At 49.0% G+C, this 14,169-nt stretch overlaps 1 protein-coding gene across 1 annotated transcript in view; it reads left to right on the top strand.

Annotated features, from left to right (window-relative positions):
* The window catches only part of NPHP3 (nephrocystin 3), a 1,212,810-nt gene that overhangs the window by 589,026 nt on the left and 609,615 nt on the right, over positions 1 to 14,169 (top strand). The window contains exon 13 of the mRNA XM_069648695.1: positions 2,127 to 2,270. Coding sequence (XP_069504796.1) covers positions 2,127 to 2,270 — 144 coding nt within the window. The remainder of the gene's footprint in view (positions 1 to 2,126; positions 2,271 to 14,169) is intronic.

Genomic DNA, 14,169 nt, shown 5'->3' with positions numbered 1-14,169 from the left:
TTCCCCTGGCCTCCGTCTATGATTTTGTACACTTCTCCCAACCTAGACTTGACTCCCAGTCTTCTGGGTTTGGGTCCCAGACCCGTAGGATTCTCTGCTGATAGTGTGGCAGACCTGGTTCACTAACCTGCCAGGTACTGCAACTATGATTATGACTGACAAACTTTCCTTCTTGTGGATGTGGGTCCCAAACCCGAGCTTCGTTGCTTTCACCCTTTTTTTTATATCCCCACTAAGGGTCCCAGCAATCCTGGTACCTCTCTGGGGCTTGCTGACGCTCTCCGGTTGGTCTTGGGCAGGTCTGTGTTCCATTTGGGATTTCTCACGGCTTCCCTTTCCTTTTCAGATGCTGCAGCGGCTTTGCAGCGTTTGGTGGTCCACAAAATGCACATCTTCACCTGCCCGTGCAATTGCCGGGTTTCTCCCATCTGGACCTCTGCTATTCTACTTGGCCGGGCAGTCCTTCCATACTGGACCTTTCGAGGATGCCTTTGCCCGCTCGGTAAACTTGTCTGAAAGTGCTTAGTTTCGGCAGCAGCTCAAGGTTTTCACACGCTTGCGGTTCCTCTTAGGAAGACTGCTCTTCCTTTCCTGTTTTTCCTCTTGTATTTTGAATGTGACTTGACCGATAGGAATTCGGGAACCTCTAGAATGTTCACTAGTGGTTCCAGGACTGCTCTTGGTGCTTCTGCATTGCCACCTTGTCTCAGGACCTGTCATATATTACTCACTTGGGTATACTAGGCTCGTCCTTGAGTTGACTAGATTCTTCCTCGTTCGAGTACCTATGATTTTGGTTAAATGACACATGTACATTGGGTGACGAGGCAAGAGTGGGATAGATGAGGGGGATTGGACTGAAGTATATGGCGTTCTCCTTTGATAGTCGTCCCTACTCCCAGAAGGGGGGTCCCTCCCCCCCTCCCCATGAGAGCCTACCGCTGACGCCGAGTACCACCCCAAGGGGGACTATTGGGTAGCGGCCTCATGGGAAGGGGCTCCCCCTTGGGAGAAGTGAAGACAGCCAAGGATTCACCACATCTGCAACCTACGGCTCTCCAGATGTTTTGAACTATGACTCCCATAATACGTTACCATTGACTGTTTGCTGTGACTGTTGGGGGTTGTAGTCAAATATATATGGAGAGCCAAAGGTTGCAGACCCCTAAACTCTAGCATCAAAGAAGTTTGAGCAGTTTCATATAACTCTTCTAGATGGCTGACAGGCAGTCTGAAGAGGTTTCATCTGCACAATATTGACGATATACAGCTTGGTCATGGTAAATTTATTGAGGTTGCGCAGGAGATATAGATTGATAAGAGGGAGGGAGTGTGCAGGGGTGAGACCGGTGAGGGTTGGATGTCAGGGGGGAAGGCAAAGTGGGTATCTAGGTGTGGGGAGACTCCCTCTGGCCCCCTCATTAACAGAAAGAGCAAAATGATTAGGAAGATGCAGTGAATTTGCCAGGACCAAACTTTATACTATCAATCTCATGGAGATGAAACACAGAATCCTGACAGACAAATATCTCAAATATTTTCCAGTTTACAAGGTTCTCTGCTCCAGGACATTTTGTTTGTTGCATTTATTTCAATCCTTGGGTTAAAATATAGTTGGAGCAATTCTAAGGAGCTAATTGGGGATAATTGAAGATGTCATTCTAGTCTACGGTGAACAGGCAAAAGGATCATCTTGTGTTAAAACAAAATACACATACACATACATAGGAACGAACAGAAGGCAAAGGCTGGGAAGGAGATGTCCATGTAGTGGTTTCCCCGGTTCTACGTTAAAAATAATGCCATTTTAAATGCTGGGGGAGACCACCCCCTCTCCCACGCCCCCCCACCTTTTTTATACCCATCTATTTTTTTTTAAAAGGGTTAAAAAATCTCACAAAAATTTGACATTAAAAATTTGTTTTTTTTCAGCCTACGTGTTTTTGTGATAAAGTATCTTTATTACAAAAAGATAATAAGACATTGTGTTCGTTTTTTGTGGGGAATGTTGTTGTCCCTAAACCATTTAAACAAAAGCTTCTTGGTAATAATTGTGGAATGTGTACAAAATCAAACATGCACAGTGAAATATTTTACACTTTTCAAATTATGTTCAATGTACGCAGCTGATGCAGCATTCTTGGACAGTTTCAACTTTATCATTGGATCCTACCAAGTTCTTGGAAGAATTTCCTCATTGGCTGGAAAAGCTTTCTGCTCGTCACCAAGGCAACATTATCATAATAATTGACTCCATCGACCAAATTCAGGTGGTATAATTTTTATTTCATGAAACGTCTGTAAAATTTATTTTTTTGTTGAAGCCTGATCTTCATTTTTAAAACCATTGATTTCCCTAATATCGATTGTGAATGTATTGTCATTATTTTACATGTTTTATTGGGCTATTAAATGCGCATGCCCTAAAATTTAAAAACAAAAGTGATCACTTAAACATTATGCAAGACCTGTTTTTAAAACCCCCATATTAGGTAAACAAAGTATAATATGTTTGTAAAATGGTACACAGTTCATCACACGTTCAGCTACATAACTATAATCCTACTGCATCAAGTGATCTACTATCCCAAATATTATTGCAATACATTTAATCTGGGAACAACATACTATGGTACTCATATTTACCATCCCCTTTGCTCCATACTTATGGGTAATAATCCCCCATAGAGAATGGACTGGCTCTTTCAGCACCGTAGACATTGAGGCCTCCATCCTCTGGTTCAGGTTGCTACTTTCATCATAGACCATGGACTTTGAACTATGCATTCCCCGCCACTTCCATGTGCACTGGCTTCCCACTGAAACTCCATTTAACTCTCTTAAGACTGCCTGATGCATCTACAATTTACTTATGCACAATCTCAGTCTTTAAACTCTTCTACCAAGGCCTATTGTATCAACTACAGCACAACAGGTTGACTTGCTCCTCCAGAATGTAAACCAATCATGGTGCTATACCATGTGCTCTTACTTTATGGACTTAGTCTCTGAGGTGGTACCAGTGGCTGCACCACAGCCAATGCTGCCCTTTCTCCCCCCAGAGCATCTGGCAATCAGTCTTCTTCCCTCCCTCCTCTCCCAATCTGTCCTTCTGCCAAAGTTTGACAATCTCTATCCTAATGACTGCTCTGGAACTGGTAACACTAGACTGTGTACCACTGTAGGATCCATCAACACTTCTAGGCATGGACTAGTTGATGGGGACATGACATAGGATGACGTGTTTTCACAAATGGCCAACCCTCGCAGGACCACATGATGAGGAAGGGATCTCAGTCAGTTTCTTCCCACACCATCTCCAAAGCAGGTAGAATTTAGCATCCTTACAGCAGTGCTCTCTAGAACACTCAAGAGGCTGGACATTCCCTTGCAGGCAGATGTCCTCAGGGATCACCTGAAGCTTTGGGGTACTCGCCAATCCACTAGGTTGGTTAATCGCAAGCTGGATAGAGTTTAGAACCCCAGCGGAGAGGAAACCTTGCCTAGAAGTCCACCCTATTGCTCAATCAACTATGGCCTACATCTCTGGCCAAGAGTGGAGCTCCAGCATATACTTGACTTCTTTGGTTTTGGTTCTTGCAATCAATGAGAAGGCATTTGACTCTGTGGGCAAAGGCCTGTGTCTTAACAGCCCATTGCGTCTTTTTTTTTTTCCCCACAGGGAGAAAGTTGTTCTTCAGGCTCTTCCTAACTTTCTTCCCAAGGTGGTGCCAGACGTCTCATTTAATCAGAAAATCAGTGTTTGAATCTTATTTTCCAACTCTGCAATTTGATACTGACTGGGTTTGTCCCATCTCAACATCAGCAGGGCGTTGAGGTACTGCCTGGAAAGTACAAGAGATACCAGATCTTCCTTACATCTTTGCCACCTAGGGATATTCCTCCCCAGTGTCTTGCACTACTAAAGGCTGCATTGCCTAGTGCCTTTATTTATTTTTACATGTGTAGCGCGCACAAATCCCACAGGCATCTAGGTGCTAGTTAGATTGGGGGAAGAAGGGGAGGAATTGGTGGCTGGAGAGCAACAGGAGGGCTGGTAATTTGTTAAAGGAATAGTTCATTGTCGATGGAATAAGCTGGTTTTTAGTTGTTTCCTGAATGGCCAGTATGATGGTTCTGAGTGTAGGTGAGAAGGCAGGTCGTTCCACAAGTGGGCGGCAATGACTGGGAAGCTAGAGCCATCAGCACTAGTGCATCTGAAGTGCAGTGTGGTCAGTCTGTCAATGAAGATTGATATTTTTGGTCTGGAGGAACCATTCTTGGTGATCCTCTGCGAGAGGTAGGGTGGGGCAGAATTAGAGAGACATCAGTGAATGATGGAGAGAATTTTAAATATGATGGGTTCTCCGACTGGTAACTAGTGTGCAGCTTTTCTGTGAGCTTAGACGTGGTCCAGTTTGGTTAGGTTCAAAGCAGCCCAGATGGCATTGTGGATGTTTTGGAGCTTGTAAAGGTTGCTCTCTGAAGTGCCGGCAAGAAGGGAGTTACAGTAGTGAAGCCGGGATCCAGTTACTGCTCTGGCTATGGTCAGGCAGTCTTGTGAGGAGAGGAAGGGTTTAGTTGCATTCAAGAGTTTAGTGGTATGGATGCATATGATGCAATTGCATTGACTTGGCTGGTCATGCTGAGGCTGGAGTCCAAGTCCACACCTAGAGTAGAGCCTGTATTTTACTCTGCTTCTCCCTCAGAAAGGTGACCCATCCAAAGGGGATACATTCTTCTGTGTTAAGAGCCAAGTTGGCTTTTGTCACTTTCCAAAGGTATGTCCCTTTGGGGGGCATTTGCAAGGCAGCAATATGGGTAACTCCATGCGCTTCCTGCAGATACTATTTTAGGGATTCCAGCTCCAGGGTTCATGTCCAATTTGGGGAGGCAGAATTGTGCAACATCTTTAGCTGAAGGTCTAATTTAGTCCATATGGTTTCCATTCTTCTTTTTTGTTCAATAAGTTTTTATTAAGCATTTAGAATGAATGGATTGTTGCTCATTCTAGTGACTGCTGTCTTCCTAGTCCATAGCCGCCTTTTCTCCAAAAGGCCCTTGCTCCAGCTCTCTCTAATAACTGCACTTTATATGTTTCATAATAAAAGCACTGGCAGGCAGGATTGGCAGCATGCAGGATGGTCTTTCCGGCGATAGATGGACACATCCGTGCATACGATAGGTCCCTGTTTTTTTGTGAATGAATGTCACTATGCTCCATGGCCATTCCGGAACACATTAGGGGACTATTACCAACACGTATGGACGAAGGGGGACTATGGACTGGCTGCAGTAGTTACTGTGACTATTGTATTCTTTAATAATATTAAACAGTTGGCTGTCTAATAAAGCACATGATATAATGAAAATGGGGTGCACAGTCATGGATGTTTTTGTCCTGTAGGGCCCACATTATTTAATACCGAATACATGCCCTCTGTTGCTATGGTGATGCGTTCAAATGTGTGTGTTTACTCATTTGCATGGCATCTATTCACTTGCAAAATGGCTCTCCAATGCTACTGTGAATGTTAGTATTCATGAATTATGTGCACAGGCCACCCAAGGCCAATGGTGCCTAAGTGAATATGGGCATTGTGAGGAGCCAGAAATGAGACACTGCCACTGGGAACTCATGATTGCAGTTATAAACTTGTATTCAAAATAATAAAGGGGTTGGAAAATGCCTCCCTGCTCCTACTCTAGGAGGTATTTCCCTACCTCAGCCAAAAGGGTATGTTTGTTTGTTTATTTATTTGGTAATGCGCACCAAACCCTTAGGTAACTGGGCGCAACAGGTACAAGACTAAAGCTTAGTTACATATTGGCATAATTACAGTAAAGGGAGCAAGACGAGAGATGCAGAAAGAAATGCAAGTACAGTAAGAAGGTATAGTAGGTTATATACATATGGCTATGGCAGGTACAAAGTACATGTGGCGGGTATCCAGAGGGATCATATGTCATTAGATCATAGCCAGTTTAGGGTATTGGGCCTAAAGCTGAGGTAAGACTGGTCAGTTCTGAGGGCTGGAGGTAATGCGTTCCAAGACTGCATGGCTTTCACCGAGAAAGTGCTTCCTCCAGCTTTAGTTAACTTGAATCTGGCTATCTCTAGGCAGTGTGAATTGGCTGCTCTGGTGGGGCGAGGTTCTCCTAACCATTCTTTCTGTAAGGTATGGTGGTGCTGCATTATTGAGGCATTTGGAGGTGAGAGAGAGTGTTTTAAGTAGTATTCTGTTGCTTGTCTTTAGCCAATGGTATTCTCTTCTGATGTTGGAGATGTGTTCTCTGTTTGGTATGTTTAGAGCAGCTCTAAGGACATTGTTTTGTAATGTTTGTAATTTGTCAAGGATATATTTGTTAGCACCAAGGTATAGGGCGTTGTAGTAATCCAATTTCGAGGGGATTGGGTCCTCCGACGTATTCCATATCTATGACATGTAATCACCACAGCTGTGCTGCTTTGGAAACTTTTTCGGCGTCTGCGTCGATGACGTCGATGCGCCGTCGTCGAGGACCTCCTCCGACGTCATCCGATGTGATAAGTAGGACGCACGACGCCCATAGCCTCAGTTCCGTTTTTTCCGCGAACGTGTTGCTTCGTGTTTCTTGGTTTAAACGCCTCGACTCTTTGGAGTTCTGTTCTTCTCAGTTCTTCGAACCTGTTCGTTTGTGAAAATCCTTCTGAAGATGTCTACTTCGACCCCGCGTCCGGGTTTCAAGAAGTGCGGGGAGTGTGGGTCCAAGATGTCGGTGACGGACTCGCACGACGCCTGCCTCTGGTGCCTCGGGGAGGCCCACAACACGGATGACTGTATCGACTGCCAGTCGCTCACGTCCAAAGCCTTACGCGAACGTAAGAAGTTGTTGTCGGTAGGTCGGGTGTCCAAGCCCCGGAAGTCGAAGTCTGCGGGGCTTTCGACGGATGATTCGAGGGGTGACTCTCCGTGTCATCGTCGGAAGTCTCGTGGGTCTCCTTCTAGGAGTCGGTCTCGCCACTCCTCTGCCTCTTCGAGGCGTTCTCGGAAGCGCCGACATCGGTCGCCTTCCAGGTCCTCTTCGGAGGGCTCTGCCCGGCACGTCGCTTACCCCTCGGGCCGTGCGACGCCGGAGGAATGGGCTTCCTTCGGGAAGCAGATGTTGGCGATTCTTGAGTCGCAGGGTACTCAGCCGTCCGCGCCCCCGAGTGGGGTCGGTCATGTGAGGTCGAGAGACACCGCTCGCAGGAGTGGTCGGCACGAGTCACGGGAGAGGTCCCGTTCGGACAAGGGGACTCGTTCTCGACGTACCCGTTCCAGGTCCCGGTCCTCGACGCGTTCGAGACCGTGTGCACCTGTGAGGTCTTCGAAGAAGGCTTTGACGTCTGTGGCGTCGAGGGCGTCGACAGGCTTTCTCGAGGCTCTGGCTCCGAGGAAGTCGTCGATGCCGTCGACGCTCAGGTCGTCGAGGGACACGCTCGGGGCTCCGGCCTCGAGGGCTGTGTCGACGCCGCCGATTCTGGAGGCGCTGCATCTGACGTCGACGCCGATTTCCTCGACGCCGATCCTCTCGGCGCCGATGCCGGTTCTCTCGACGCTGGCGCCGATTCGCTCGACGCCATCGACTCCTTTCGTGTCGGAGGTACCCCAGGGCACGGGTGGACCCCCTAGGAAGGCTCTGGTTAAGAGCAAGCACTCTCGAGTGCCTTCTTTTCGCCACCTGGACTATATTTCAGAGGCGGATGAGGATTCTGATGGCCTGGTTCCTAGTCAGGTTCCGGATGACATTGTCTCGGGCCATAGTCAGTTTGACGAGTTGAGACAGTCACTGCATGATGCCAGTGGACTGGACACCTCTCCGGAGGAGGAGTTTTGTAGGCCTGAGCCTGGGTCTCATGCTGATTCCTCGTACCGGCGCCTTATGGCTAGGGTTTCTGAGTACTTGGGATGGTCTGCTCCCCCAGGGGAGTTTGTGCAGGATGATCTGACAGACATCCTTGATGTTGGTCCCCCAACTGACCCGGTTCTGCCGTTCCATATGGCTTTACAGAGAAGGGTGGCGGCGGCTTGGACTGCTCCGGAGAGTCTCCCGGCGGTGGGCAGATCCTTGTCGCGAAAATACCGTCCAGCCAGTGGCGACCCCTGCTACTTGACCAGGCACCCCACTCCGGAGAGTTTGCGGCGAAGCAGGCGTCGTACCCTACCATCCATCCTGATAGGGACGACAAACGTTTTGATGGCTGGGCGAAGAATGTGTTTTCTTCTGGTGGTATGGCGCTTCAGGCGGCCAACTCCATTTGTGCCTTGTCACGTTTCACGCACACTCTGTGGAACTGTGTTGCGTTAGCGGCTGAACATGTTCCCGAAGGGGATGAACGGGATGGTTTCCTTGCTATGGTCCAGGATGGTAAGGATGCCATGTGTGAGTCCGTTCAGTCGGGTTTGGACTTAGCTGAATGCGTCAGTAGGTCCATGGCGGCGAGCACCTTGAGACGCAGTTTTGCGTGGTTGCGGAAGTCGGGGTTTGCGCCTGATGTGCAGTCCCGGCTCCTCAACATGCCCTTTGATGGTGAACACCTTTTTGGCAGCAAGGCTGACGAGAGCCTTGAGAGGTTGCAGACCTCAAAAGCTGCAGCGAAGTCGTTGGGCGCTGCAGTTCGCCAACCTCCGACTTTTCGTCCTAGGGGACAGCAGTGGAGGGGTGGTTCCTTTCGCTATTACTCCTCCTTCAGTAAAGCGAGAGGAGCTGGCAGTCAAAGAGGCCAACGCAGGGGTACCAGAGGTGGACGACAGGGTACCCGTGGTGCCAAGGCCGCTCGGGCAGTTGCCTCTTTGCCCTCAGGTAACGCCGCAGCCGCTCCCACTCAGTCGTGAGGCCATGTCCCATGGTTCGCCAGTTGGGGGAAGGCTGGCGCAGCATCTTGTTGAGTGGCAAGCCATTACTTCAGATGTGTGGGTTCTGGAGATCATAACCCACGGCTACTGTCTTCCTTTTCGGCACAAGCCTCGCGACAATCCACTGGGGAACCTCTCTTTGCAGAGTCCAGATCCGCTCCTTGCGCAGGAAATTCAAGCCCTGCTGGAGAAAGGCGCCATAGAACTGGTGCCTGTAGCGGAGAGGAACAAGGGATGGTATTCCCCTTATTTTTTTGTTTCGAAGAAAGACGGGGGATTGAGACCCATCATGGACTTGCGCGGTTTGAACAAACTCCTCAGGAAGGACAAGTTCAAGATGGTTACTCTCTCTCAAGTCCTCCAGGCCCTTCAGCTTCAGGACTGGTTGGTGTCACTCGACCTCAAGGATGCTTACTTCCATGTGCCGATCCATCCCAAGCACAAGAAGTACCTGAGGTTCGCGGTTGGCGACTCGCACTTTCAGTTTCGGGTCCTGCCGTTCGGATTGACCTCCGCCCCGAGGGTTTTCACCAAGCTCATGGTGGTGGTGGCAGCGCATCTCAGGCAAGGGGGGATTCACGTCTACCCCTACCTGGACGATTGGTTGATCAGGGGGAGCTCTCCTGAGCAAGTCCTGGATCATCTATCGATCACCTGTCGCTCCCTTCACAGGCTGGGCTTCTCCCTCAATTTAAAGAAGACCCATTTGACGCCAACACAGCGGCTCCAGTACATCGGAGCAGTGCTCGACACTTCCCTGGGGCAGTGTTTTCCTCCCCAGGTGAGGGCTCTTCACATTCAGCAGATGGTGCACAAGTTTCAGCATGCCCAGACGCTCCCAGCGTTCGAGTTCTTGAGGTTGCTCGGCCTCATGGCATCCTGCATTCTTCTGGTGCCAGAGGCTCGCCTGCGGATGAGATCTTTGCAGTGGGCACTCAAGACGCAATGGTCGCAGTCCTCCGGCAGGATGTCGGACTCGATTCAGGTGCCGTCCTCGGTCGCCCGGGACCTTCTGTGGTGGGCCGTCGAAGGCAACTTGATGAAGGGGGCTCCATTTTGGCTTCCCTGGCCGGAGGTGACGATCGTGACGGATGCATCCCTCACGGGATGGGGAGCTCATGCCAACGTGCTGACAGTCAGCGGTCGTTGGTCTCCGTCGGAGTCCATACTCCATATCAATCTGTTGGAGCTGAGGGCCGTCAGGCTAGCCCTGAAGGCTTTTCTGCCGTCTGTGCGAGGGAAGAATGTCCTGATCCTGACGGACAACACAGTGGCCATGCACTACCTCAACAAAAAGGGGGGGGGCAGGGTCACTTCCTCTGTGCAGAGAGGCGATGCAGCTCGAGTTCTGGGCCATCCAGCAGGAAGTTTCGATCTCGGCAGTTCATCTGGCCGGAGCCGAAAACGTGACGGCGGACGCTCTGAGCAGGCAGAGCGCGATCTCTCACGAGTGGGAGTTGGCTCAGGAGATTCTCCTGGAGATCTTCGCCCTTTGGAGGACCCCTCAAGTGGATCTCTTCGCCTCCAGTGTCAACCGGAAGTGCGAAAGGTTTTGCTCGCGGGAATTTCATCCAGAAGGAGCCTTAGGAGACGCGTTCGTGGTGGAGTGGTCATTCCCGCTGCTGTACGCGTTTCCTCCAGTCCCCGTCATCCCGCAAGTGCTGCGGAGGTTACGGAAGTTCGGTTCCCGGATGATCCTCATTGCCCCAGCGTGGGCTCGGAGGACGTGGTACCCGGACCTTCTCGACTTATCCATCTGCCCTCCACGTCGTCTTCCCTACCGAGACGATCTGCTCTCACGGGAGGGGGGTCAGGTTCTCCATCCAGAGGTCAGATCCCTCAACCTTCACGCTTGGCTTCTGAAAGGTTGAGGTATAAGGATTGGGACCTCCCTGAGGACGTGATGGAGGTGTTGCTTTCGGCCCGAAGACCGGCAACAAAGTCTCTGTACCGTTGCCGTTGGCGTAAGTTCTGCGACTGGTGCAGGGTTCAGAATGTGGATCCTTTTGCATGTGACAGCCCCATGGTTCTGTCCTTTTTACTTTCTTTGGCCCACAGGGGCTTGCAAGTGGGTACCGTTAAGGGTTACCTGGCGGCGCTGTCCATCTTTAAGCGCTCGTCTGAAGAGTGTTCTTACTTTAAAATCCCTTTGATTTCACAGTTCCTGAAAGGGCTCACTAATGTGTTCCCTCTGTCACCTTTCCTGGTGCCCGGTTGGGATTTAAACCTGGTTCTTAAGTTTCTTATGGGTGCTCCGTTTGAGCCTTTACATTCTTGCCCTTTGAGGCTGTTAACTCTGAAAACTGTGTTTTTAGTTGCGGTTACTTCCGCTCGCAGAGTGAGTGAGTTACAGGCACTTTCAGTTAAGCCTCCCTTCACTGTATTTCACAAGGACAGGGTTGTCCTTAGAGTTCGTCCTTCTTTTCTTCCGAAGGTAGTGACGGAATTTCATTTGGCCCAGAAGGTTGTTCTTCCGGCATTCTATCCTCCTCCACATCCTGGTAAGGAAGAGGAGAGGCTCCATAGGCTTGATCATAGGAGAGCTTTAAGCTTTTATGTTTCACGCATGTCCCGGGTCAGAGTGGATGATCAACTCTTTATTGGTTACGCTGGAAAGCGTTTGGGGCAAGCTGTGACGAAACAGACTTTGTCTCGCTGGATTATTTTGGCCATCTCGGAGTGCTACCGTTTGGCGGGTAAGGACCCACCGGCTGGCTTGCGGGCCCATTCTACCAGGGGTATGGCTGCGTCTACTGCCCTGCAGAGGGGTGTTCCTATTCGCAACATCTGTGATGCAGCCACCTGGGCTTCAGTACATACATTTGTACGTCACTATTCCCTTGATTCCATCCGAGCACAGGATCTGGCCTTTGGCAAGGCGGTCCTTTGCTCTGCTATTTGATTGGCTATTCTACATTCTGATTCTAAATTCTTTCCCTCCTCCTTGCTTTGGTACTGCTTTGGGAGTCTGTCATAGATATGGAATACGTCGGAGGACCCAATCCCCTCGAAGAACAAGTTACTTTCTTACCTGGTAACGTTCTTTCGATGGGATGGTCCGACGACGTATTCCATATCGCTCCCGCCCTGCCTTCCCCGCTACAGAATTTCTTTTGCGATTGCAGCTTACGTTCCGCAAGGCTTTGTGTCTGACTGGCAGTTGACTTATGTCACACGTTCTGGGGGAAAAAAACTACAACTGAGGCTATGGGCGTCGTGCGTCCTACTTATCACATTGGATGACGTCGGACGTCGGAGGAGGTCCTCGACGACGGCGCATCGACGTCATCGACGCAGGACGCAGACGCCGAAAAAGTTTCCGAAGCAGCACAGCTGTGGTGATTACATGTCATAGATATGGAATACGTCGTCGGACCATCCCATCGAAAGAACGTTACCAGGTAAGAAAGTAACTTGTTCTTTGACAGTATTAAGGCGTTGGCAAGGGTGATGCAGCTAGCATTAGTTCGAAATGGTTTGCAAGCCCTGATGAGCTTGCAGGTGTAAGCGGTAGAGGATGCCAAGGAGTTAACCTGTTTCCTTAGGGTTAATGTGGAGTCGAGGTAGAAATCTAGTGTTTTTACCTCTTTAACTACTTTGATTGTGTTGCCATCTATACTGAATGCGGAATAGTTGCAGTTAGTCTTTTTAGGTTGGCCTCAGAACCAAGGATCAGGATCTCTGTTTTATCGTTGTTCAGGCAGAGTCCATGGGATGCCATCCATCCATGCATGAATGAGGAGGTATATTTTATTTACCAAGGCCGTATCAAAATTGCCCGAAAGGGGAATGAGGATCTGAGTGTCATCCACATAGTTTGTGTAGGTGACAACCAGTCTGTCCAATTTGTCGAATAGGGGCTTGGAAAATATGTTATTCATAGTGGGCGAGACACATGATCCTTGTAGAATGCCGCAGGTAGTCTCGATCGGGTCTGCCGATGCCGCAGAGGAAAAGCCTCTCATCATTCTATTTTCTAGGAAGGACTGGACCCAGGCTATTGCATCACTCGAGAAGTGGGCTGCCAACGCTAGGTGTTTGCATAAGAATGCGTTATCCACCAAGTCAAAGGCCGCCGACAAGTCGAGGAGGAGCAGCATGGCCATTTTGCCTTTGTCCTTAAACTCATCAATTTGTGTTTTTAGGTCGATTAGTGCCGTTTCTGTGCCATGTTGAGGCCTGAATCCGGATTGGCGCAAGACTAGTAGATGGTTAGTTTCAAGGTAGTTCTGAATTTGCAAATATGCTACTCTGTCGATTATTTTAAGGAGAAACGGTACCGTAGTGATGGGTTTGCAATTTGTGCGGATGGAAGGGTCAAGCGTCTGTTTCTTGAGCAGAGGTAAAACCCAGGATTCTTTTAATTTGCTTGGGACAGTGTTAGTCTTGAAAGAGGCATTAATTAATTTTGAGATGAAAGGTGCTAGGTCTCTCGCCGCATCTTTAATTATTTGGGCAGGGCAGTTGTCGCCCTGACAGACAGCTTCAGGGATGAGATAATTTTCTAAGTTTGCAGGATGGTAACTTCAGTGAATCTGAATGGTGCTGAGATGTTGGTGGCTTCAGTAGGGGTGGTGGGTTGCGTCTCCGTAGGGAGCAAGGAAGCTTTTTTATTGGCAATGTTGATTTGGAGTGAGGTAATTTTGTTGGTCAGGGCATTCTGAATGCTAGTCCACCATTGTTTGTCCTTAGGTGTATTGTCTAAGGGGTGGTGGGGATCACAGTTCCCGGAGGATCACAAAGAGTTCCTTAGTGTTGGAACAGGCCTTGGATATTATTTCATTGAAGAGGTCTTTTTTGGTACAAATTATTTGTTGTTTGTAGTTGTTTGAGAAGTGAGTTGTAGTTTGTTTTCATGCGACGGAGTGTCGCCACAGGGATTGTAGTTTTCTTTTTTGATGTCTCAGTTCTTTGATGTGGGGTGTAAACCAGGCATTAAGGTGAGCCTTCTTTTTACTTGTGCGTGTTTAACTGGCGCAGTGGTGTCTAGGGCCTTAATCATGGTATTGTTAAAAGCCTCCACAAGGAGACTTGGGTCAGAATTGCTTGGTAGGAGGTTAAGGGAGGGAAGGAGATGAGGTAGTAGTTTGTCTTGTGTGATGTTATTTTTGCATCTGGTAGGAAGGGGTGGTGCCATAACTATACTTTTGGGTGTTTGTTTGTCTATTGCTATGGAGAAGTCAGTCCATAGTTGTGGGGTTATTTTGGTAATGGAAGTGGAGCAATTCAGGTCAGCTACCCACTCAAGGGTCCTTCCTTTGACATGGGTTGGGGGCAGGACTTTTTGGGT

This window comes from Ambystoma mexicanum, chromosome 2q (assembly GCF_040938575.1).
Source record: "Ambystoma mexicanum isolate Mex_15411 chromosome 2q, UKY_AmexF1_1, whole genome shotgun sequence".
Lineage (NCBI taxonomy): Eukaryota > Metazoa > Chordata > Amphibia > Caudata > Ambystomatidae > Ambystoma > Ambystoma mexicanum.
The sequence above is the reverse complement of the archived record's forward strand: the minus strand, read 5'-3'. Positions and strand labels throughout refer to the sequence as shown.